The 24,973-nt window shown below is 42.4% G+C and overlaps 2 protein-coding genes across 19 annotated transcripts in view; one reads left to right on the plus strand and one right to left on the minus strand.

Annotated features, from left to right (window-relative positions):
* Nucleotides 1–7,110, plus strand: part of SIDT1 (SID1 transmembrane family member 1) — a 315,540-nt gene extending 308,430 nt beyond the window's left edge. The window contains exons 24-25 of the mRNA XM_084835330.1: nt 3,905–4,018; nt 4,661–7,110. Of these exons, the coding sequence (XP_084691456.1) occupies nt 3,905–4,018; nt 4,661–4,723 (177 nt within the window). The 3' untranslated portion in view covers nt 4,724–7,110. The remainder of the gene's footprint in view (nt 1–3,904; nt 4,019–4,660) is intronic.
* Nucleotides 1–24,973, minus strand: part of USF3 (upstream transcription factor family member 3) — a 63,755-nt gene that overhangs the window by 23,540 nt on the left and 15,242 nt on the right. For 5 of the 18 annotated variants that reach the window (XR_014787893.1, XR_014787895.1, XM_084835329.1 and 2 more), the window contains exons 6-7: nt 19,339–19,435; nt 6,549–6,675 (exon numbers count right to left, since the gene is read on the minus strand). Coding sequence is in view for 13 of the 18 variants with exons in the window: in XM_084835329.1 (XP_084691455.1) it covers nt 6,596–6,675; nt 19,339–19,435 (177 nt within the window). In the remaining 5 variants the exon portion in view is untranslated. Of the gene's footprint in view, nt 1–3,160; nt 3,433–3,514; nt 4,862–6,499; nt 6,676–10,768; nt 17,908–19,338; nt 19,436–24,973 lie in introns of those variants that run through there. The other 13 variants (XM_084835316.1, XM_084835319.1, XM_084835318.1 and 10 more) reach the window with 10 other exon arrangements.

Here is a 24,973-nt window from a genome sequence, read left to right on the forward strand (position 1 = left end):
ATCATTCTATACAGAGTGGGCAAGGACAACCTTCTAGCAGATTCACTCAGTCACACTTGCCTTCCATCCCACTAATGGCAACTCGACCCATCAATGCTTCACCTTTTGTTTCGAAAATGGGGAATTCCAGATATCGATCTGTTCGCAACCTCCCAAAATGAACCTCCCCCCAAGATGTGCCACAGATTTTGCTCGAGAGGAGGGATCAGCAAGTCTTCCCTTGGGGATGCTTTCCTGATCTCATGTCGGGGAGACTGTTTTACCTGTTCCCTCCATTCCTGTTACCGACTAGAGTTCTTCAAAAGATCAGTGCAGCTGGTTTGGACTGCATTCTCATAACGCCGGCCCAAGACAGGCCTGGTTTGCCCCTCTCTTCAGTCTAGCAAACAGGAACTTCACCCAGCTCCCATCAATACTGACACTGTTAACAAGGAATCAAGATCACATTCAACATCAGGAGCTAGGAACACTCAAGCTCACAGCACAGAGAATTCATCCATGAGGAATCCATTCTCTCCAAGCAGTGTTACAAGCTTCATGTAAGCCAACCATGAGGAAAGCACAAGTAGAAGACTTGTTAAGTATGCTGAGTCTAAATAAATTTGATCCAAGATTGGACTCCTTGAGTGGCATACTTACTTCTTTGCATTCACTGTTCCAAAAACGACAAACTCGCATCACTCCAGGTCTATTTGTCGGCCCTATCAGCTTATCGCAAACCCATACAGGGTTTCTCACCCAGTCATACGTCAATTCCTAAAAGGACTTAAGAACTTAGCCAGTCCAATTAGAACCATTAGAACGGAGTTTATCGGTTGTTCCGAAAACTCTGACTTCGAAACTGTTTGAGCCAATTGCAAAGACCAATCTTTGACTTCTTTTGTGGAAAGTTGTGTTCCTGGTGGCTATCACTATAGCATGGAAGTCGAGTGAATTGTGTGCCCTTCAAATCAACACTCCTTAGCTGGTGTTTCATAAAGACAAGATAATGCTCCATCTTGACTTCAGTTTCTTGCCAAAGGTGGTATCTGATTTCCACCTCAATCAAGATACTGTACTACCAACTTTTTTCCGTCCCTAGCTTCACCCGTGGAGACAGTTTTGCATGCCCTGGATGTTCAACAAGTGCTGGCATTCTATAAGGCCAGGACAGATGTTCAAGCAAGAGAGGACTGCAAATTCAGGTGGTTCTGTCATCAATCCTTCGGTAGGACATCATATGAGCACCTACCCACCTCCAGTAAGTCAGCTCATACACACACAAGTTGCCCGTACATGTGATACACAGAGACCATGAAGAAGGAAGGCAGGTTGCTTACCTGCAACTGTAGTTCTTTGAGTGGTCATCTGAGCATTCACACAACCTTCCCACTGTCACTGTCCCCATTTCTGTGTCAATGCACCTATTGAGGTTGGTACTGAAGTAGGATATTCTCCTTGGTTTTTGAGGCCAGTTAGTCAGTCTTAGGGAACTGAGGAGATGGGCGGGAACCTACCGGGACACGCGCAGTGGGGGAGAGGTTCCCGTCAAAACAATCCTCAGCTATAGAAGTTTCCCGAATTGCCTACACAGAGCCCATATGTGTGATGCACAGAGACCATGAAGAACTGTGTGTGTTGGGCGGTTCACAAAAATTAAAACCAAACAGCACACAATAAAACAATTTAAAATATATAGAACATTAAAACCACAGTGTGTGTTGGCATGGGATGCGCTGCTATGCATATTTGTGTGGTACTGCATGAGACATCTTGTTTTGTGACATTCCTGAACTGAGGCTCCATGCAGGCGCAGAGCCCATATGTGTGAATGCACAGATGACCACTTGAAGAACTACAGTTACAAGAAAGCAACCTGCCTATTCAGCTTCACTCATTTACAAATACAAATTTCTGCAGCCTGCTTACTCTAGCAGAAACCATTTTTGTTTGCAAAGCAGATCCTTCCATGGAAGCTTCAATAGTTGTCCTTGACTAATTTAAAATAGAAATTTGAAATCTTATAATTTTAGGAATATATAATGGATTTTTACCAAACCAGCTAATGACATACCCTTGCAATATCCTTGAATTAATCCAAATGGCCAAAAATGAAATTTAAGATGTGATTTGAGTTGGCCAAAAACAGTTGCGAACAGTGTGAAGGCTGTAGTTAAAAGAAAATGTTTAAAACTGCTGTATCTCAGTCATTCTTCATTAGAACTTTCTGAAATTTGGTCAGATTATACCCCTCACAAGGTTGACTTTCTGTGCTAAATTTCCTACTGATATCAAATCGTCTTCATTTTATGAAGGCTGAAATAGTCAGTCCCACAGCTCTATAATATTCCAGATAGGCCAAAGGGGAGAGGAGCCATAGCTCAAAGCACATGCTTTGCAAACAAGAAGTTCAAGGTCCAGTCTCTGGTTTATTACTACTACTGTTTAGTAGGGTCTCAGGAAGAAGAATTTGGAAAGACCTCTGCTTGGGACCTTGAAGAGCCACTGCTAGTCAGAATAGACTTTAGTAGACTAGATGAGCTAGGCTTCCTGAAAATGCCTGTTTAGGATGTACCTTAAAGAGAATTATTGCAATGAAAAGTTGCCAGTATTGGGGGGAGTTGTCTATTCACTGTAACTCTCCATTCACACACACACACCCCACGGCTCCATTTTGAATTTCTGTCTTCCTAGTCACACCTCAAACTCTTGGGCACCGTTATGTTCTATCACCCCAACTAAGATGTTTCAAATGTTTTATAACGCCAGGTATTAATGAGGATCATTTATGCAGAGGGATGCACAAAACCTGCCATTTATAACTGCAGAGTTGTCCACCTCATGATCTCAGGTATCTGTAGAAATGCCATAAAATGTACCTGATATCCTTGTTTTTAGGAATCGTGGGTATAATGGGATTCTATGTAGATGCTATTCATCACTTTTAATTGGACATACAAATGTAGATACTGTCCTTTGCTTTCAATGGGATATGTGTTCCTACTCTTAAAGCACATCCTTCAGCAAAAGTTTGCCCATCTGGTAATATTTTCTTGTAGCAAGTAAATCAGATAGAACTGGACAGAAGGTGGGCTCAGGATAATTGTCTATACCAGCAGAACTACAACGGCCAATGAACATGGAAATGAACATGCCCAGTTATTGAGGCATCCTTTTGTTACAGTCGTGAAGTATATTGTGCCTATTTGCATATCTATACATAATTTAATCTAACCTCCACATTGGATTTCACTGGCTTAGCCAAAGTATTATCTGTTCCATTATTTATTTTACTATCCTTATACCCCACTTTTCCTCCAGAGAGCTCAGAGCAGCGTATATGTGACTCCCTGATAGACCCCCATTCAATCAGCTTGTTGTGTGCGTTCATGAGATTGTTCTTTGCCCACTCACTTCCTCTTGGGTTTGGCAGGTGCAGTCCAAGTTGCCTTCCTATGGGAAAGAAAATTTGATCACCACCTGTCCAAATTCTCTCTTCCACCAAACAACAAAGGAACAGAAATCCCAGGAAATCATGAATCTTGCAACTCTGCCATTTATTTATTTACTTACTTACACACACACACACACCCACACACACACTCAATAGCTGAAACTTTCCCCAAGCACTAGTGGAATAACAGGCTTGCAAGGAAGGTGGGTCACGCTACTGTATTCCAATCAGCCCAAATGTTCCATACATCTGACACTGCCAATGGTATAGGTTAAAAAAATAATTAAGTCTCTTGGGAAGCTTGTTGCAGAAACTATGACATCAGTTGTTGTTTTAAAAAACTGAGCTCTTTTGCTTTCTGATTTTCTGAGACAGTAGTGCTATCACATTTAAAGTTTTTCTGCAACACTGAAGGGCCAGAATTTTTAAGAGGCAACAGGAATTCACTGGCTGCGTCCTTCTTTTCCTTAGGAAACTCCAGCAGAATCCCGAGAGAAAAACCGCCCATGTATCCTTCTGGGATTCTTTGATGACCATGATGTTTGGCACTTCCTCTCAGCAGCTGCCTTGTTCTTCTCCTTCTTGGTGAGGCTTTCCTTAGTTTCCCAACAAGGCCATGCCAGATAGGTTTCTAGGCTCACTTAGTTGTACAGAATAGCACAATGTGCATTTTCATACATTACACTAAAATACTTTCTGCTTTCTTGCATCTGTAATGGAATTATAAGCCAGCCATAAATAAGAACATAAGAAAAGCCCTCGTGGATCAGAACAAAGACCTATGTAGTCCATCATCCTGTTTCCTACATTGGCCAACCAGATGCCTCCAAGCAGCCCACAAGCCCTCTCCCTTGTTGGTCACACCAAGTGGTATTCAGATCCCAGAAGTGGCATATAGTCAGTATCCTCACAATCAGTCAACCTGGCAACCACCAGAACCATTTTTCTGTGAACAGGTGTTCTGAAAGGCTGGGCTTCACCGAGAGGTTTACTAGCTGTTTTTCGGGATTCCTTTCAGGTGACCATGTGCATCTTAGCAGAAAGCTTAGGCAACGTCATTCAAGGCTAGAGGAAACACAACCCAAAACCCAAACACTGTTTCTTAAGAAGCTGTCGCACTGTTAAAGAATAGTCACACTTCCAGTCTTTTCCTGGCTTAGAAGAAAGGAAACATTAAGAAGTAACGTTTAAAGATATGACCCCCAGTCTTCACCTTGCTTGTTCTAGGTCCTGCTCACTCTGGATGATGACTTGGATTCTGTGAGGAGAGACAAGATACCTGTCTTCTGAGCAAGAATGCTCTTGATGTGGATCACTGAAACACACTGTCAGCCAGAACAGCTCCAAGTATACATTGGGAAGAACCTTGTTTAAACAATTGGCATATGGGAAACGAGGCTTCTCCTTGTCATTAGCTGGCTCAGACTGCTAGTACAAAGAATAGAGATGAGACAAATGAAACCTTGGGTTTTGCAGATGTTCAGCTGTTTTCTGGGAACCTTACAAGGAATTATTTTTTATTCCTAGTGTATTATTTTGTGATGTTTGATATTTCCAGATGCACACTGTAAGTAATACCTTTCTCTCTTTTTTTGCTAAATATACTCCACTGCTTGATTTATCAGCATTAGTTTACATTGGAGCATCCTCTTTTCCCATCTAAAACACTTGCAAACAGAACCCTGTTTGTATTGGAAAAGATTCTCAGTATGGGAATACACTGTCCCCCTCTCTAAAGCCCGCGGCATATACGTCAGGTAATTTGAATTGCACAATGCTCAGAAAGCACCTCTCTTATCTGTGATTTAGGGCGTCTCTAAGGCAATTTATTGCACGCTTGTGATAGGCCATTCATGAAAGTTTACAGGTCCTTTACAGGATGTTGTCAACTTCTGGGCCGTCTCCTGCACTTCTGCCTATTTAGTCTGCTTTCAAAAAGATTGGAGGTAAGCTGGAATTCTAAAAAAAAACGCAGTATATCACGAATGTGTAATGCTGGTGTAGCACTGTAATTTGGCCACTAGCCAGCGCTGTTTCATTGAAAATATAGAAAGCCCTGGAAAGGCTGCCTAAAAAGGGTATTTTTAATTCCACGTCACATATTCGTCATCTAAAGGAGCCCATCCTAATCGCACCATGGAAACAGAGGCAGAAAGGCCCGGTAAAGTTGTGGGATTTTTCCATAATGTAGAGAGCCTACATGCCCTGTTCCAATCTGGAATCTTCCGCTCTTGCCAATCTGCCTTCATATGTAGCAACTTCTGTGTAGTTGGGGGCTGTATACATGCTTGTGCCATGTTTTGCTAAAATAAAGTATGTGTCACTTTTATGTAAGTTTGTAGTAATTATGTAAAGGTGCATCAATTGAACAATAAAAATATTTGGTCTTTCCCTTTATTCTTACAGCAGCTCTTAACAAAACTGCCCTGTCTGCTTACCTGAGTAAAAGTACTTCAGCTTAATAGCAGAATCCTGCATTGACTTGTTTCAGTGTTAGTGACAAATGTGATCAGCTTGCAGCTATTTAAAGGAAACCTGAGAAGTCACAACAGGGTTCTTTCCATCCTTAAAGCACCAACTCCAGGGGGAGAAAAGCTTTCACTAGCTCATGCCACCTCCTACACATGGCTAGTACTCTGATTTTCAGCTCACAGTCTAAAGAGATTGTTCAGGGCTATTCTACCCCTAAATTGCTAATAAACTTATTACACAACTACTGGTGTACATCTGTATTTTAGGAAGCTGGTGCAGTGTGTGGTGGCCAATACTGTAGGTTGTTAACTGGAAAGGCCCTGCTTCAAGTTGCACCTCTGCCATGAATTCATTAGGTAGCTGTCGGCAAGATGCTGTTTAGCCTCAAACACCCCCCATGGGTAAAATTACACCAGCATGTTTTGAGTGTTTCACAGTCACTGTATAAATTCTTATTCTTATCAGCGTGCTACCTACCTGAAGTAAATACATGTTTATATAGTAGTTACCTTGTACTTGTGTTTTAAATCATGTATGATTTAAAGCCTCTAATTTCTGTGTGAAAGGACTCTTTAAACATGCACAGCATCAACAGAATGTGATCCAATTTAAAGAAAGTATGTGGTCCATCAAACATGCTTACTTTTTTTCACAGAGACCAATGCTGAAAACCCCGAAGGAGAGGAAAGTTTAAGCCAAATCAGGCCTCCTCTTCTGGTCACATCCCTCAGACAGGTTTCCAAAGTTTATGTCAGCCAGGAGTGGGGTATCTAACAGAGATAGACAGGGCAAACTTTGGATCAATCAGCCACACTCATGTTGGTGGATAGAAAAGGAATGTTTGTAACCATACAGGCATTCTTGAATGCAACTTACTAGCTAATTATCAATATACCCACATGGCAGAAGTAAGCAGATAAAGATAAAATTAGTGAAAAATGATGAATTGAATTTCTTGGCTTTAAATTCTTCAAATTGTTAAAAATTACAAGGTTATAACCTTTGGCTCCAACTCTACACCTGGGATTTAAGTACAGGATAATAGGCTTTTTTTGAGGAAGGAGAAGAATCACAAAGTGTATATATATTACACAAAAATGAAGGTACGCAAATTGCATTTTTAAAATAAAATACTATTTTGTTTATATCTATACAATGTTTACAGTAAATAAAATGTTACATTTAATAAAAATTTGAGAACTTTCATCAAAGTCACTGTTGCAAATATTTACATATGAACGCAATGAATTTATAAAAAGATGTCAAAATACACAGAAAATCTTATTTACAATAATTCATGTTCCTGATCAGTGTCATTACACATTTCTGTACTCAGGTTTGAAAGAAACTGGGGAGACCATAAGTAGTGGTTTGAAGTTTAGAGGATGCACAGTGGAAAACGTGGTACAAATCAATACATTTGTTAATTTCAAGAGAAGAGGGGGAGTATAACTCCCTCTCTTACATGCTTACAGGAATCCTCATAAAGGAACTAACTGGGCACAGCAAAGGGATCTGCAGCCTGTCATGCTGCGTGGCACCCAGGTTTGCTTATCTTTCCATCAGAAGAGCAAGGCCTGGCTGCTTGTACCCAACAAAAACACAAAAGATGTGATACTCCCAAACACTCCTAAAGCTTCTATATTTACATACAACTCATCTACTGCTCATCTATATATGCTAGAGATGAGGGCAGCTCAATTCTACATGTATCCAAAAGTTGGCATCCCATGGATCCTACAAACCTAACCAGTCCTCAATATTTCACATATCTTTTCTTAAGTGACTGGAAGAAAGTGTGATAAAATCGCATAATTTATAAGAGCTTGATCAGATCATAAAATTAGATTGAGACTGAAAGCTGGGAGATGATAGGTGAAATAATTTGGTAAATATGGGCACAAAGCTTTACTATTAAGGAAGAGGCCAATTTGCTCAGTGCAATCTATAAAGATAGAAACTTCTTGGTATATTTGCTCTTTACTCAAGGCCATCAACTGCCTGAAACGATATGGCTGAACCTGCAGACAACCCTTTCAAAAGAGTGTGTGCTCCATGGAATCTAAATAGAGGGCTGACAATTTTCAGCTAAATAGAACTATCAATAACTCAAGCTTTGCTAGCACTTCAAATAGCAAATGCCACTGTAGGTACCACCAAGATAGATATTACAAAAATGATCATCAACACAAAGTTACACTGGAAACACATTAGCAGCTATCTACAGTTGTGTTTATCAGAAAGCCCTAGCAAGATTTAATACAAGGAAAGCTCACATTGCGGCCTATTAGTTTATACCACATAACACATACTGAAAGAATAGTCTTGATTTTTTCATCTATACTCAAAAAAGTGGTTAATAGAAACCAATGTGCAGAATTTCACATGTGTACCCTCTCAACTGTGGACTTCTGGTAACCTGATAGTATCCTAGGGAGACCTAGGACAAAACCTGAGGGAGCATGATAAAAGGTGTCTCAGAAGAAGAGAATACAGATTCCTTTTGGTTAAACAGCATGATCTTTTCTAGCATTTCTCTTTTGTCTGCACATCAGCCACATCCAACCAATTTACAGGGAGTTTGAACAGAATTCCAGAGTCCTAAAATTAAGCACTTCCCCCTCTCTGAATCTCCTTACTCTCTACCCACTAGTTGAACATCTAGGCTTGATTTTCATAATACAAAATGATACAAGTATCTTTCTCAGTCCTTGGAGATGGCAAATAATCTGTGCACTATAGCCACCAAGTATGCAGCATAACCAACTAATAGGAAGGAGGAAAAAGTGGGTAAACTGTAAGCTATATAATAGTCGGCAACTGTGACAATGCCACTGCATAGCCAAGGCACATTATAATTTCTGTAATGTGAAAATTTGGTTTCTTTTCAGTTTGCAAGGTCAGATAATATGAAGAAGCAAAATAAAAGTTAGCAATATTTAGAGAGAGACTTGTGTATGCTATTAATGAACTTTTTTCTTTTTAAAAAGCCAAAATGTTCAGACCTCCATAGAGGTTCATCCAGATACTGGGTTGGATCCACAGATACTTATGGAAGGTGACTTTGCTGTCCCTTCTCTCCTGACCCCTGAAAAGCCTCACCCTAGGTGTAGGCTGTTGCACAGGGGTCTTAGGAGGGAAGAATTGCCTCTGCCTAATTTTTGAATCTCTTAATCTCTTCTTACCCCTCTGTGCCCCATGCTGCAGCCCACCCTATTCAGTAGGGACTCCCTGACCCTCAGACCTTTTGGAGGGCTCAGGGGCTGCCAGGTGGAAGAAGAGGTGGGAAAGTCAGCTTCCACCATTCCCTCCTGCTGGTAAACTTTTCAAGTACATTTAAAGTATTTGAGTACAGATGTCACATGGCTGCTCTCACGGGGATGACTCAACCATGTTCCTCTTAATTACTAGTGTAATATGATACAGAATTACATTACATATAGAAAGGAAAACCACATTTGGGGATTTGATTGGAATTAATTGAAACTGTTAACTTTTCTATTGGCAGTTCAGATGGTGCCTCTGGTTTCTGAACTATAAAAACTCAAGCATAATAAGAACATGCTACATATTATTTGAGCGTGATAGTCAGAGATTGCTACGGGATCCTGGGTCTTGTCCTGGGGGAAACATAACTACATGGAGGGGAGGAGGGAAGAAAACAGACCACTAAGGAAGAGCTTTCTACATCCAAACAGTTTGGTCACCTGAACATTTGAGGTATACAACTATTTAGAAAGCCAAGCTCATGGTTATTCCTACTGCCTTATTCTGACTAGGCTAGCCACTTCAGATTTCTCATTCAAGATTATAATTCTCCTGAGAAACTATGTTCTGGAACAGACAGCCCTAAATGTATCTGGTGCTGCTGGCTCATCACGCCAAGATAGATCCATGCTGTAACACCAGCACATTTACCAAGCACTGATTATATACTACCCCCACTCTAAGATCTATTTGTATGCTATCTCACTGTGAAGGCGATTCCACATACATGCCTGTAAGTAAGCCAATTCATGGATAAAAGCTCTGGCTGTATGTGTGGAATTTAAGGAAAGTTAAGCAAAGGAATTTACCAAACCCCAGCCCCTTGCCTCCACCCATGAAAACAGCCCAGGGTCTAGGCCAATGACTGACTGCCAGCGTGGTAGCCTGGGCACCAGCAGCTCAGGGAGATGCATGGAAAAAATACTGCTGTCTGTTTTAAACAATTCAAAGTGGTGCTTATGGCGATCTTGGGAGAAACACTGTTTCCTGACATACTTTATATGTAAAGTCACTGACAAGTGTTTTGGGATTTTTTTAAGCAACCATCACCAGTTGGCATTCTTAATCTCCATTCAGGTCACCTTACCAATATCATCCAGTTGCAAAGAGCTTAAACCCTCATGCGCTCCTCTTCCCACTCTCACCAAAGAGCCTCTTGTTTGGACAGAAGGTGCTACATAAGTGCAAACTAATACATTTAAATTAGCACTTTATATTCATTTTTTAATTGCCTACAGTTTCAACCAACATCCTAGCTCAGCCTTCCCCAACCTGGTGCCCTCCAGATGTTTTGAACTACAATTCCCAGAATTCCTGACCATTAGCCATAAGGGCTGGGGCTGATGGGGGGTGAAGTCCAAAACACCTGGCAGGCACCAGGTTGGGGAAAGCTGTCCTAGCACAGTATGTTAATATTAATAGTTTTCAGGGAAACAATTTGGGGGAAAAGTGAAGAAAAATATTACAAGGGCAAAAAAAAAGGAAGAGGGACTCTCTCCTTCAGAAGGTGCTAAGCAAGAAACAAAATGGGTACCCTGAGAAAGTTCACAGCATACAAGCCAGTAACTGCAAGAATGAATACCATGTCTAGGGGAGTAGGGTAATAACCACTAACATAGTTTTTTTTTTTTAATCTATGCATTGCTAGCAGGAACTGATGTTAAAATAAATGCTAAAAATCCCTCTGGAGGAGACCATTAAAATAAAAGTTTTGAAAGAGAAGTAACATTGTCTTATTATATAATTTTCATACAGCTCCTCAGAAGCTAGATATGGCACTAAACTTTGCACATGCACAACAGCATTTAGCACATAGCCTTATGGTAGATGTCCATGATAAAGGTTAACACAAAAAAGCAATCAAAATGATCTAGCATGAAGAGACTCAAACATTTGTCCAAGAGAGGTGTGTCTGAGGCCCTTACAGCTCTACATCATAGCAAAAAAGTTACTCTCCACAGATTATAAATGCACCTCTTCAGTATCTGTTCCCCTGGTCTTATTTTGCACAGGGCTGATCTTGACACTGAGGAGGACAGATTGTAACCATGAGATTATTATATGCTGTTAAGACAGATCAAGCTAGTAAGCACTGAGATAGGCACTGATATTTTAAGTTAGCAGCATGGGTATGCAAAAACACCTGCCCATGTATACATATTTCTCACAGACAGCGATGCTGTGAGTGGTCTCTTCAGGGATGGCAACCCCAAATGCGAGCATGTGTGCATGCATACGTACACACAAAAATGCACTACACATCCATACGCACAAAACAACTCACCATTCTAACTCCCAGACCACCACTTTTCATACAGCTGAACTGCAATCGTGACCGAGAATATGGCTTATGTTATGAGCAGGCCGATTTGATGACTGCTTAGAAGAGTCAGAAGCAGAAGTGTTTGCTATTGATAGTAGAGGTGAGATTGCTGAACCATCTGAAGGAAGAGCTGTAGCTATTTCCGGGAACAACGAAGTCAAATTAAAATTGGACAAGTGTGATGAATTGGCCATATGCATTGGGGGCATGTCCGTCAAAAGGGGGAAACTTGGCTGAGCAAAGCCAACTGGTCTGGGAGGCGATAAGATAGAGCCAAACCGATTGTTTAGACCTCCACCATTGGGCTTCTCTGTGCTTGAATTAGAAAACATCTGATTAGAAAAATAAGGAATTGAAATGTCATTGGACAGGGTGGGGTGGGCAGGAGAATATGGTGGATAAAATGATGGCAACGTATTTTGAGGATCTACTGGAATCAGGGCTGGTGTTCGAGTCGCATTGGTTTGAGTCACTGGTGGAATGAATGATGTATTGGCATTAATTGGGGGATTCATTCCACCCTCTGGAATGAACGAGAATCCAAAGTTTTGAGACAAGCCATGCTGATCAGGAGCTGCACTATCATTAGACACTTGTGGCCCCTCAGGCATGAATCGCACAATACTGCCCCTTTTTTCTAGGGTAGGTTGTTGCCGTCCAAGGATCATAGTACCACTGGTAGTCAAAGGAAGGTGGGGAAGACTAGGATCAAAGACATTCCCATGTCTTTGATTTCCAGAACGATTCCTTTCAGGCTGGCGAATTTTAGAACTACCATTATCCTGTAGCGGATGTCTTGATCGCTGAGTAGCTGAAGAGTTTGGTTGATGAACGGATTGTGGGACTTGGTCAGCATTTCCATGAGAGACTGGTGGGTGATGGAGAGGAGGTCGGACAACTCCATGCACATTACTAGAAACAGGAGCATTCATGTGACCCTTTGTTCCATGACTCTCTGTCATTCTCATGGGATTAGATTTCTGAACTGAGATATTGGGGCTTGAGTTGCGACCCTGAATATCTCCAGAAGAACTTGAAAAAGGAATATTTAATGAATTATTCCTACTATTAATAGTGCCAAGAGACATGTCGCAACTTTCCCTATTCTGACCATCACCTTCTCTTCGAATGTGAATACTTTCTCTTCCTGGGGGGCAATTATATTCAATGTTTGAAGTAGAAGCACACTGTGGGTTTCTCTGATGCTCTGAAATTGGTCTTTGGCTTCCACTGGCTTGATCTCCAAGATGAGGGACAAGTAAACTCTGCATGAAGCCCTGGTGGCATGTATTTTCATTGTCCCTTGGGGGAGGGAGAGGATTTCCTGCTGAAATGCCCTGAACTGATTGATAAGACAATCTCTTCTGTCTGTCTATAGGAGGCCCAGCATTTTGAGCAATTCGAAAAGCCTGTGTCTGCATACCCCTGAGAGATGACACTGAATTACCTATTTCATTGCTTCTTGAGGACTGCACATCAAAACTGCCTGCGGGCTGCTGGTTGGCACTATTTGCCTTGAATGTCTGGCACTCAGAGAGCCTTTGGACATCTGATCCAACTGTATGGTCTACCGATATGCGACCCTGAATGTTATGGATTACCAATCCTTTATTCCTAGACACATCAAGGTAATTCCTCATTTCAAGATGGTCTGATGACCTCAAGCTCTGAACAGATATTCCTAGCTGCTGCTCCGAATTAGAGGGGGACTTCCCAATAAGTGCCTCTGCAGAATAACTACTAACTCTATTTCTCTCTTGCCGGTGGGGGACACAAGTTCTATCTGATGGTCTGGTGACAATACTAGGTTGAGACACCATTTGCTGTTCCAAAGCCCTGGAGGTCATAAGTCTCTGCATCTGACTATGTCCTGGCATGTGTTCAGAAGGAACTCCAGAACCTGGCTGTCTGTTGCCCACATCTGGTGGAGGCTGATGGAGAATGTCCTGATTCAGGAGGCTCTGAGGATGACTATGATGAGTTCTGCTTGCAGCAGAGTTCTCACAGCTCTTCTCAGACTGGGAAGATGTATAGTGCTGCTGCATCTGCTGAATCTGTGGATGATGGGGGTGAGGCTGGTTGCTCTTTGACCTTGATTGGTCATTTCCATGATGCTTCTGCTGTAAAGCAAGTGTAGCAGGCTGGGCTGCTTGGATCAGGGTTCTTTTCTTTTGCATTTGTACTTCTTGATGCATTATTCTTTGCTGGTGGGCAATGTGAGCTTGAGAGTGGATAGAGCTTTCTGCATGTGAAATGTGGTGCTGGAGTTGATACAACTGATGTCTGTCCCTTAATTGCCCAGCCTGTTGTTGTTGCTGCTTTATGTAGGAGTGATTACTATGAAGATGAGCCATTCCTTGAGTGGGAACATGCTGAATAGGCTGCAGGTGTTGTCCTGCCTGATCCGAGACAGAAGGCTGAGAATTACACTGAACTTCAGATTGCCTCAGAGCAGGTGACACAAAATTGCTGGTTGGAAATAACCTGCTATGGCTTTCAATGTGCCCTTGACTGCTCACCGATACTGCAAGATTGGATGAGTTGGGGGGGATCTGATTGACAAGGATTCGATTGTGATCTGCAATATCATTGGCTGTTTGGTTCAGCAAAGCCATGTCTTCAAGCTGTAGAGATGCTGTTTGGCACTGTTTCTGTCTCTTTGATGTGGAAAGCAGGTGATCATCTTGAACAGAACGCTTGACTGAGTCTTTCCTGCTTTCCTGCTTTAAGTGTGACTCATGCATCTGTGGAGCCTGCATGGTGGTGGTCCGAAGAGCAGACAGCTGTTCTGAAGCATAGTCTGTCATCAGCAGTGGAGAATGTCCGGGAGACTGATTCATATATGAATTAGCAGGCATGGACTGATTCACGGTCACAGGAACGGTTGCTTGGTCTGGAGGTGAAGGTATAGCTGAGCAGCTTACAGCAGGGTGGATGATGCAGCTTTGATGTATGAGATTATTGACGCTCAAGCTTGATGTGCTTGAACATTGGGGGGTTGGAATTTGCAAAGTTGTATTAGACATTTCTGCTCTGACAGAACAGCTTTGTTTTTCTGCTGACCTATCAATATTTATTTGCACAGAATTCTGGGTGCTGAAATTGTTTGATGCCGTTTCTACCTGCTCTGCATTTTTTACTGTGTGAGACTTGAAAGGCTGGTCTCTTCCTAAAGATGCGGCTTCATTAGCCTTGGAAACGGCAGTTTCAGACACTGCCACCGTACCTTTTGCAAGGGTCTCTTGGTCAAAAATTGCTCTCGCTGCTAATGCTACAATATCAGTTTGCTCTGAAAATGTGCAGCCGTTACATGTATTTGCCAAAGTGCTGTTGGAAACATTTTCCCTACATGTGTCTGGCAACATGGATGCAACTGAGAAGCCACAACTGCTGCCTGAGCTGGTTGACAGGGGAGAGTCTGCTTGTCTGTTAGTAGTGACTGCCTCCTGTTCAGAGGTGCAGGGATGAGATTGTGTGAGATTTTCCTCTTCATTGCTCATCAGCAAGAGCCCTTCCTGCTTCCCTGTCAAGTCATCGTTTGAGTCTATAATTGATTTAGTGCTTTGGGTGTGAAAATTAGGGTGCTCTCCTTGGGCAGAAAAGGTTTTTTCTTCAACTTCCCCCACTTTACTGAAATCAGAGAGCATCTTGGTTAGCCCTTGTTCTTCTAATAAATCTGTGGCTTGCATTACTATGGAACAATTTGGTTCTACCCTGCAGATCTCAGAGACCTCTGTTGTGGGAACACTCTCTGCCCTTGTTTCTCTATTTGGCACAGAAATTTGAGAATTTGTCAAGTGTGAGTCAGAAGAAGCAGATGTTAAGGGGCTGGTGGCAATGCATTTGGATGATTCTGATAACTTTGAATTTGCTGCTGGATTACTTTGAGATTTACATATTTGAAGAGGTGGAGAAGCACAGTCTGTGGAAACCGGAGCAACCACTTCAAGCTGTCCTGACAAGGAAGATTCAAGGGGCAATAATCTAGGCACTACAGCTGCATTCAGGTCAGGTGCTAGAGTAGATTCCATGTCCTGTTCAGCTCTTAGTCTCTCTCCGGGAGCATTTACATCATTAGATGGCACCCTACGATTTGCTTGTGGTATGGCTGTTTGCAGCACATTAACAGGCATGTTTTCTAGCAAGATATCACTTCCTGAATGCTCAGGCACAGTTTCCACATTCCCACTGTCATGTTTCTTAGAATCTTTGCAAGAATTCATTCGGCATGCAAGGTTGCTGCTGGCCACTAAACATTTTTTAGTACTTGGGTTTTTATTAGACAATTTTGAGCCCAAACCAAGAGAAGCTTTTTGTGAAGTATCTATTGGATGTACAACACTGCTTAATACAGAGTTTTCAGCAGCTAAAGAGGATGCTACTGTAGCTGACGGCAGAACACGATTACTTGGTGCGGCTTGACTGTTGACTGTTGACGGGTTGGTAGGCTGACTGATCGACACCTGCAGACAGCTTTGTCCAGCCATCTGTGATATGCTTTGATTGAGGTTAGCTAGAGCACCAAATGTATTGAGGGCAACATTAGTATTTGGATCTTCACTGGTGGTAGGCTGAATAATTTGCATAGGGATTTGATCTGAACCTCCAGAACTGGATTTTACAGGCTTCAATGCAAATAGCTGCCCATTTAAAGAAACAGTCTGTGGAAGCTGCTGGTTAGACATTGTAACAGAGAAGGTTTGTGTCAAGCTAGAAGACGGTGAAGAGGATGGCCTTGGTAAAATATGGACGAGATGTTTCCCACCAAACATATGCGGGAGAGAGGGATTTTGCATAGGATTGCTAGCATTTGCTGTGGAAGAGACTCCATTCACAGGCATTCTGACGGGAGGTTGGGCAGAGAAAAGGGAGAGTGGATTTGGGTTAGCAGTTTGTATAATTACAATTTGCTGGCTAACAGTTTGGCTGGGGATTTCAGCTCTCAAAACTGGTGGACAAGGATTAGCATTAGGAGGCTGGAGAATGACAACGTTTTGATTAGCAGGTGATGCAGCGACAGGTGAACCCACTGGCTGGGACATCTGAATCACCTGCATGGCTGGATTCAGTGGAAGGAGGCTGCCTGCAGATTGCGCTACAACCTGTGTCTTAGTGACTAGTGGCTGCACAGGTAAGGATGAGTAGGAAGGCAAAGTAACCACAATTTGCTCAGCTATCTGTTCATCTGCAATTAGAGGATTATTTAAACTGGCAGTAGTTGACAAAACCCTGTTAGGAGTGGAAGTTATAATACTAGTACCATTAACTGGCTCATTTAAAGGGGGAGTCATTATGTTGGATGGAGCATGACTTAGAGGCTGAACAGTGTTCCCTGCTAGCTGCAAAGTAGTCCAAGTAGTCTGGGTGTTTCCAGCTGAGGTGATTCGTGTCAGGCTACCCATGTTTTTTGATCTTGGAGGGCCAACACCTGAAGAACTGGGGAAAGGCCACTTATCTAAAGTAGTAGCAGGCAAAGTGTTAATTTCTGTTACAGCCTTCAGGTCTTCTATTGTAGAAGTTGCTAGTGCTCCACTGCCACTTATCACATCTATACTTTTGAAGACCTTTCCTGCGGATGGCTTTCCATCAATGGAGAGCCTTACAGATGGAGTAACGCTGGTATCAGCTGCTGAAACTACACAGCTTTCTAGGAACCCACTTGGTGAATCCTTTTTAGGAGGTATATCTCCTGGCTGAGAATGAGTGCTCACATTAGCACTGGACAGAAGGTCGGTAGTGGGCATGCTTACTTTCTCAATTAACTTGGAACTCTCTGGTCTATTTTTAGGTTTGGAGGTATCACCTTCACCTTGTGGTGGACTCTGTATTGCAGGCTGTATCCTCACTAGCTGCAAGGCATTCACAGAGCTGGCAGCACTAGTACAGGTAGGTACACCCTGATCATTCTCAGAGGTAGAGTGCTCAAGAATTTTCTTGGCTGGATTTGGTGAGCCAAATGGAGAAACTGAAGTCTGGAGTCCTGACTTGATTTCTGTGGAGTATATACTAGAAATGGTCACAGGTGTAACTAGGTTGCAAGTCCTTTGGACAGGAACAACGTTAGCTGTCTGCTTCTGTAAATTCGGACTGATATTAAAGGTTATTCCCTGGACAGATGCCCCCTGGTTACATCCACCAAGCTGACTGCCATTGGAATATACAATGATATTCTTTTGCAGCTGGTCACTGGGAATAACAACAGACACATTTGTATTTTTGAGGTTTCCTTTCTTCTTCTGCACCTGATCATTGGGGATAACAACAGAAACTTTTGCATTTTTAAGGTTTCCTTTCCAGTGGATGGTAGGATCATCATAAAGGCAAATGTCATTGGCTTTCAATAATGCTATGTAGCGCCCATTTTCTTTCTGGAGTTCATCCAACTGCTTCCGGAGCTTTTTTATTTCTTCAGCTGCAGAGCAAATGTAAAAAAATTAAATCCCAATGATCAGAGACTTTAGGGAAGTCTGCTAGAGCAGAATTATTTGAGGAACAAGTGCAGGTAGAATTATACAAACCTACTCAGGGCATCAACATTAATACTTGAACCATATTCTGGCTGCAGCAACAGAATCCTTCTCATATTATGCCTTACTCCTTGCTCACTCAAACTTTTGCTGTAATATTTAACCTAACTACTCAAATCTAGGTAAGAGAGCTACAGCAAGGGGAGCGTTTAAAAATGTTTGAAAAGTGTGGAGTTGTAGTTCCTTTCAGCAAGGAACCATTCTTACTGTTTCATTTGATTACTGTTCAAGCCCACATTGCACTTTTCCAAGGAAGTGAATAATCAGCTACATGAAAACCCAGGGGATCATCTAATGTGCTATGAAGCCTAACAAACTGGATACTACTGGGACCTGGATTTCAGCCATGTTGCAGAATATTTAGAAAGCTTCTGTTCTTTGTATATAATTTGGAAGAAGAAAACAGCTCCTAATAAAACTGTAAGGCAATTGCCTTTCTTCTAGCACTTAATGTACAAGTTTGGTAAAAACTTGTAACAAGACATGCTGGCTCTTCTTTTAACCATGCCTAGCTCCTTCATATAAAAAGTGTTTCGGGAAAGAAAACTAGCACACAAAGAGCAAGATGCCATTTGCAAAATATAAAATTAGCAAATATGTTTTAAATAATAAAAGATTGGAGTAGCTTTATTGGATAAGCTACTTGGATAAGCAAAATGACAATCTGAATCGTAAAGTTTAGGAAATCAACATTCAAGTTGTTAAGAGAGTAAGCCCATCTTTTGATAACAGTTAAAGAAAGGAGGCACAGCAATTAGAAAAAATATTGACTTTGAAATGTGTGTACAATAAAAACAAAAGTATGCCAACTTGATAGTGTCTTGGGAATACCCAAAGCCACCTAGCATCATCCTTCATCTATTACTGTTATCAAGACTTCCAATATGTACGTAAATATTTTAGGGGCCATATCAACTTAACTAAAGTTAAAGGCAAATTGACACACAAGAACCTGCTGCCTTCAGTCTTAGGTTTGCAGAGTTCCACAACTTTTTATTGCCAAAAAAAAAAGTTACTGGAACTCCCCCCAAGCTGCAAATGCGGAACAGAAGCAATGTGGGATGGATTCGATTCGATTCATCATCATCAACCTCAGTCTCAAGCTTTAGATTTGTCAGGATGTAAGCTGTCATCCTGAAGTAGCAGGAGAAACAGAAAGGTTGGAATGAGGCACTCAGATACAGAAGGAAAACAAACAGTCACATATTTTGTCAGTTGTTGCTTCAAAATGCCCCACGTGGAAGCTCTAATTGATTGGAAAGAGGATATAACATAACACAAGGCAGCCCCCCTATTTGATACAGTTTCCTATTCACCTTGCTCACTGTTTCCTCCATTCAACAAGAGTTCATCATTTTGCCTCTTCATTTCTGTTATATATTTATATGCTTGATCAAGGATCATGTTCTTACTCTGTAAGGGACAATGCAGATAATTAGGAAAAACATGAACTGATATAGTTTAAAGTACAAGCAGGCCTGTTCTTGACAAGCCTGAGGTAATTATGCTGCCTTTGATAAGGATGAAGATGCATCAGCATTTACAGATTTCTCACCCTCTTAAATTGAAAGATTTTTGATGTCCCACAGGAAGAAAGGAAAACAAATATTTAGGCTACTGAGACTACACCATGATTCTGCATTCCCTTACAATCCTTTTGGAGACATCAGCTTCTCAGAAATCAGGTTAATTACAAAAAAGTAGCTTAATTAATAAGGTGGTATCTTTCATATATGCACTCCATCCCCAACCTGGTGCCTGCCAAATATATTGAACTACACCTCCCATCATCTCCTGATGAAAGTTGTAGGCCAACACATCTAGAAAGCACCAAATTGGTGCTGGCTATCATATATGCAAAAAAAAAAATTCTAAAGTATCGTGCAGTTGATTTCCCAGGTGATAACAAAGGAGAATCCAACACTTCCAAGGGAGTCTGTTCTAGTGTCAACCATTTCATGCCATCACAGGAAGTCTTACCTACTCTCTAGGGCAACAGAAAATACATTTGCACCATCATCTATGTTGCACCCCTTGAATTATTTGAAGATGGCTATCAGATCACCTCTTGATAGTCTCTTCTCCAGGCTAAACATACTCAAATCCTTTAATCTTTCATCATAGGACTTCGTCTCCAGGCCCCTCACCATCTTTTATCACTTCCTCTGGACATATTCGAGGTCTGTCAATATCCTTGAAAAACTGCGGTGTTCAGAATTGGACACAATGCTCCAGATGAGGTCGGACCATTCGCCTATTTAGTGACCACATCACATCACTGACCCATGTTTAGCTTGTGGTCTACTAAAACCCCTAGAACCTTTTTATACATGCTGCTGTCAAGCAAGGTCTCACCCATCCTGTATTTATGCATCTCATTCTTCCTACCTAAATGCAGAACTTCACATTTATCTCTGTTGAAAGTCATTTTGCTAGTTTTGGCCCAGTTCTCCATATTGCCAAGCCCATCTTGAATCCTGGTTCTGTCATTTGAGGTATTACCTACCCCACCCAGCTTGGAGTAATCTGCAAGTCTGATTACTCTACTCTTTCAACCCAGGACAGAACCCTGCAGCATCCCACTGGTCACTTCTCTCCAGGTTGATGAGGAACCATTAATAAGCGCTCTTTTGGTATGGTTCATCAACCAGCTGCAAATTCACCTAACAGTAGCATCTTCTAAGCCCACATTTTACCAGCTTGCCAACAAGAACATGATGGAGGACCTTGCTGAAAATCTTGCTGAAATCAAGGTACACTATGACCATAGCATTTCCCTGGTCTATCAGGCTAGTAATTCTCTCAAAAAAGGAGATAAGGTTAGTTTAGCAGGATGTATTTTGGGGAAACCCATGCTGGCTCTTTGTGATCACAGCACTTTTCCTAAATGCTCTTAAGCCAACAGCTTAGTGATTTGTTAGAGAACCTTTCCAGGCTTCAATATCCAGCTGACTAGATGGATAGTTGCCTGGATCTTTTTTCACCTAGGATGGCTTGAAACCCCCCTTCCAACAGTCCTGAGCCTAGGAGCTGTTGCCAGTTTTCATACTTTGCCCCAGTCTTCAGAATCTGGGTACAAGTCCAAACTTATCTTCCTCTTTCAGCTGGGAAGGTGGCAGTTGCTGCTTGATAGATTTTAATATAGGCAAGAGAACACATCTCAATAAATCAGTGATGTTGCATCACCCATGATGTGCCATGAGTAGGTATAGATACAACATCTGACCCCAAAGCTGTCAAGGCTATCATGCCCTTTCTACAGCTCTGGGTCCCCCACCTGTGGCACCTTGCAAATCCACATCTGCATTTAAAAGCCCAGAAAAAAGGATTATTGAGATTAGGAATCACAGAGATCTATGTTAACAGAAGCTCTGTCAGAGCAGAGGCCCAGATTATAGCCAAGTGAACTGGCTCTAAGACATGCATGCTCAGTTATTTGCACACACAAATTTCTTTATAAAGAAAACAGCCCCCGTGGTCTTTAAAACATTCAAGGCCAAATGTGTGCACACAGAGGGGGAAACCAGGGGGCTAATTTCTGAGATCTATAGAGCTCTAGTGGATATAGGGGTTCACAAGGGCTCATACTAGTATGGGAAGTGGACCTAGAGCTAAGAATCAATGAAACAGTGTGGGAATCTCTGTGGAATAGGAAACCTCCCCATACTATTTCGGTGAGAATCCATTCTGAAATTAATTATTTGTTGGTACTACACTCCACTGAAGCTGCGTTATGTCAATCTGTCATTGTCCTCTCAACGCTGGAGAGGATGCAATGTGCAACTAACATTCCTCCACATGTGGCAAGCTGTAGTAGGCTGCAGAGGTTCTGGCAAGAAGTGCTTGAAGCGCTCTCTCAGATTCCTAATTAGCAAGTGAACCCACATCTCAAGCAGCGCTGCGATCTCTTCACCCTAACACCCCTGAGCCAATTTTACACGAATATTTGTTTGCACTACTCTCAGCGTCATGTCTAGTCATTGCTAGGCACTGGAAAACAAGTCCTGGGTTCACTCTAAGGAACTGGTTTGAGAATATTTGGGATGTAGCCTTACCTGAACTCTTTAAGAGCCCAATCTAGATGTTAGAGGGAAGTCTCATAAAAAATAACTCTGTGGAGGCCTGGTATCCTTTTATCTGGTATGTGAATATCACCTCAGAGGCTCTTGAGTAGGCTGACCATATTTCCTTGAGACAAAAACGGGATATTGGGATGACAAAAATGGGATGGGGTTATGTAATATTCCGCTGTAATAAAAAATGTTGAACCGAAATATGAGTCTGAAAAGTCCGAACCAAACTGAATGTAGGGCAGAAAGAATCTCGATGGGAGGAATGATGGTAGAACTAACAGTAAGACTCACCCTCCTGGCTCCCACACACTGAATGGGGCTTAGCAACCGCCTCTTGAATTCCCTGCCACTGCAGACAAGCAAGGGGGCGGCGTCTGATCGTCACTACCTCAAGAAGCCTGGCCCTGACTGGATAAAGTAAATGGAACCTCCTCTTTCGTCACACTAGTAGTTTTACTGCACGCATTGATTAGCATAGAGCCATATGATAAACACGTTCAGTTTTTTACAAAAAATTAAAAATGGGACAAAATTGACATTTATATTAAAACGATGGGATGGTTGGGAAATATGAAAAAAATGGTACTGTCCCATTTAAAAAGGTATGTATGGTCAGCCTACTCTTGAGACACTTACAGCAGCCTCCTCCTTTTGGAGGGACTTACTGAGTAAACGGGCAGGGAAGCAGAGAATAAAAACAAACAAGGACCAGATTAAATAACCTTATTGCAACCTGTATGTGGCTGCACTCAGTACTGGATGCAATTAATTGTACTTGCTTTTTGGTAACTGTGTTAGTTTTGTTTGGTATTGTACTTTAATGTTTAAAATTTTAATAATTTCCTTTAAAAAAAGACTCTGGGACCAGGTGAAGAACTGAGTTTAGGGATAGAAAGTTCGGCTGTACTGGAAAGCACCAGGGGTTTATGCTGAAACCCATGAAGTCCAAGAACCCTGTTTACCTCCTCATGTCTGGCCAGAAAGAACCACCACTAGGATCTAATCTTTGGATTCTCAGATCTTGTGCCAAAGACTTGCTGGTAGCAAGAAGTGGTCCACAGATGGTCCCCCACCTTTCGACACATGACTAGAAAGTCTCTGGGTGGAGGGATAATTTCCCCTGATGGGGAATTTCCGGATTCAACCATTCACCTGTACATCCAGCTTGGACATACCCCACTGAGATTGAAAATAGGTGTATTTCTGCCCTGACTAGAAAGAGAATAAGGAAGGCGCATTGGACGATTTTCCATTCTCGCTCATTTAACAGATGGACAGCTTCTACTGCTGACTGTTGACCTTGCACAACTGCTGTTTGGCAGTGCATTCCCCCATACTGTCAGGCTGGCATCAGTAATAACCCAGATGCAGAGGAGATCTAGAAGGGACAGCTCAGAAGCAATGGATTTGACCACTGGAAGGAAGTCATGATTATCTCATGTAGAATGTCAAGCCTCACGGGTGTCTTGTGGATAATCTGCCGTTGTTATTGAAGATGTAACCATAGCAGTGGCTGGGAGTGAGGCTAGTCTGTTAAGGCAATCATGGAGCCAGTGGCTGACTGGCAGTAATGCTCCAGTGTCTCAGACAGAGAAAACCTACAGCCTGCTCCGTTCATCTGAGATGCTAGGGACAGAACCCTGGACCTTCAGTACAGCAGGTGTGTGTGCTCAACCACTGAGCAGGGCCACTCTCCCCTGGCAGGATAGTTAATCTCACAAGCCTGGGATAGGATGTCTGCTTTAGGATGATCCCCAGATGTTGAGTTGTGTAGGTGGGTGGAGCAAGCTCTTATTTATTTATATATTGCGTTTATATCCTGCGGTTTTTCCCCCGAGGAAGTCAAAGCGGTGTATGTAGTCCTCCTCCTCTCCATTTTATTCTCACAACAACCCTGTGAGGTAGGTTGGGCTGAGTCAGTGACTGGCCAAAGTCACCCAGTGAGCTTCATGGCCCAGTGGGGACTAGAACCTAGATCTCCTGACTCCCAGTCCAACACTCTAGCCACTACACCACACTCACATGCCATGGTCTTCCAGGGAAATCATGGTGGAGACTGTGCCCCTCATGGAGTTTGTCACAGACTGAGAACTGATAATAGGACATCTAGATGTGGAATACATCACATTCCCCATATCTTTTCATAAGAACACCATTGGTGGGATGGCATGGTGCCATCTAATTTAACTCCTATTTTATCTTTTCATGGTGCTTAATGGTAGAGAGTGGCCTGCTATTCCCTTTGCTGGACAGGTTGTCTCAAATGCTGGGAATGAGCAGCGGCATCTGGTGCAGACTAAGATTCATTTCCTGGGTTATTGGCTGAGGTAGGTGCAGGGAAAGTGCAGGGAGGGGAGTAAGGAAAAGGTAAGGAACTTCTGGCTGAAAGCAAGGGACCTGGCTCACCTCTCCTTTGTGTGAATGATGAGACTTCTCTTCGCAAGAGAGACCAAGAGTGTCTCTTTACAAGAGAGACCATCACCACTTTGGCCAGCAGGCTGTTAATCCAGTTCGGAGCTCAGGGTAGAGGGATCTTCTGTTATCAACCAGAGGGAGAGGCGGGCACTTACACAAAAAAGCTCCATTTACTGTAGGCTGTGGATGGTGTGGGAACAGTTCCCCCAGCTTGTTGACTGGCAGTGGGCAAGGCCTCTCCAATGACGGCTACAACAGTGTTGGACGGTGCTGTAGCAGTGCTCTGGAACTCCCATGCATAGGCTTTCAGTGTCCCCTTTGAGGACATTAAAGGGACATTATTGTAATATATGGCCTACTAGTCACTTTGCCAGGCAGAGTACTAGGATGCTGATAACAAGAGTTGATACCTGTGGTGCGCTGAACTCCCTTTCCTGAGCCATTGGCCAAAGCAAGCATGCAG

This window comes from Heloderma suspectum, chromosome 2, assembly GCF_057233095.1.
Source record: "Heloderma suspectum isolate Gila_16-S chromosome 2, 16-S_ref, whole genome shotgun sequence".
In the NCBI taxonomy this organism is placed as follows: Eukaryota; Metazoa; Chordata; class Lepidosauria; order Squamata; family Helodermatidae; genus Heloderma; species Heloderma suspectum.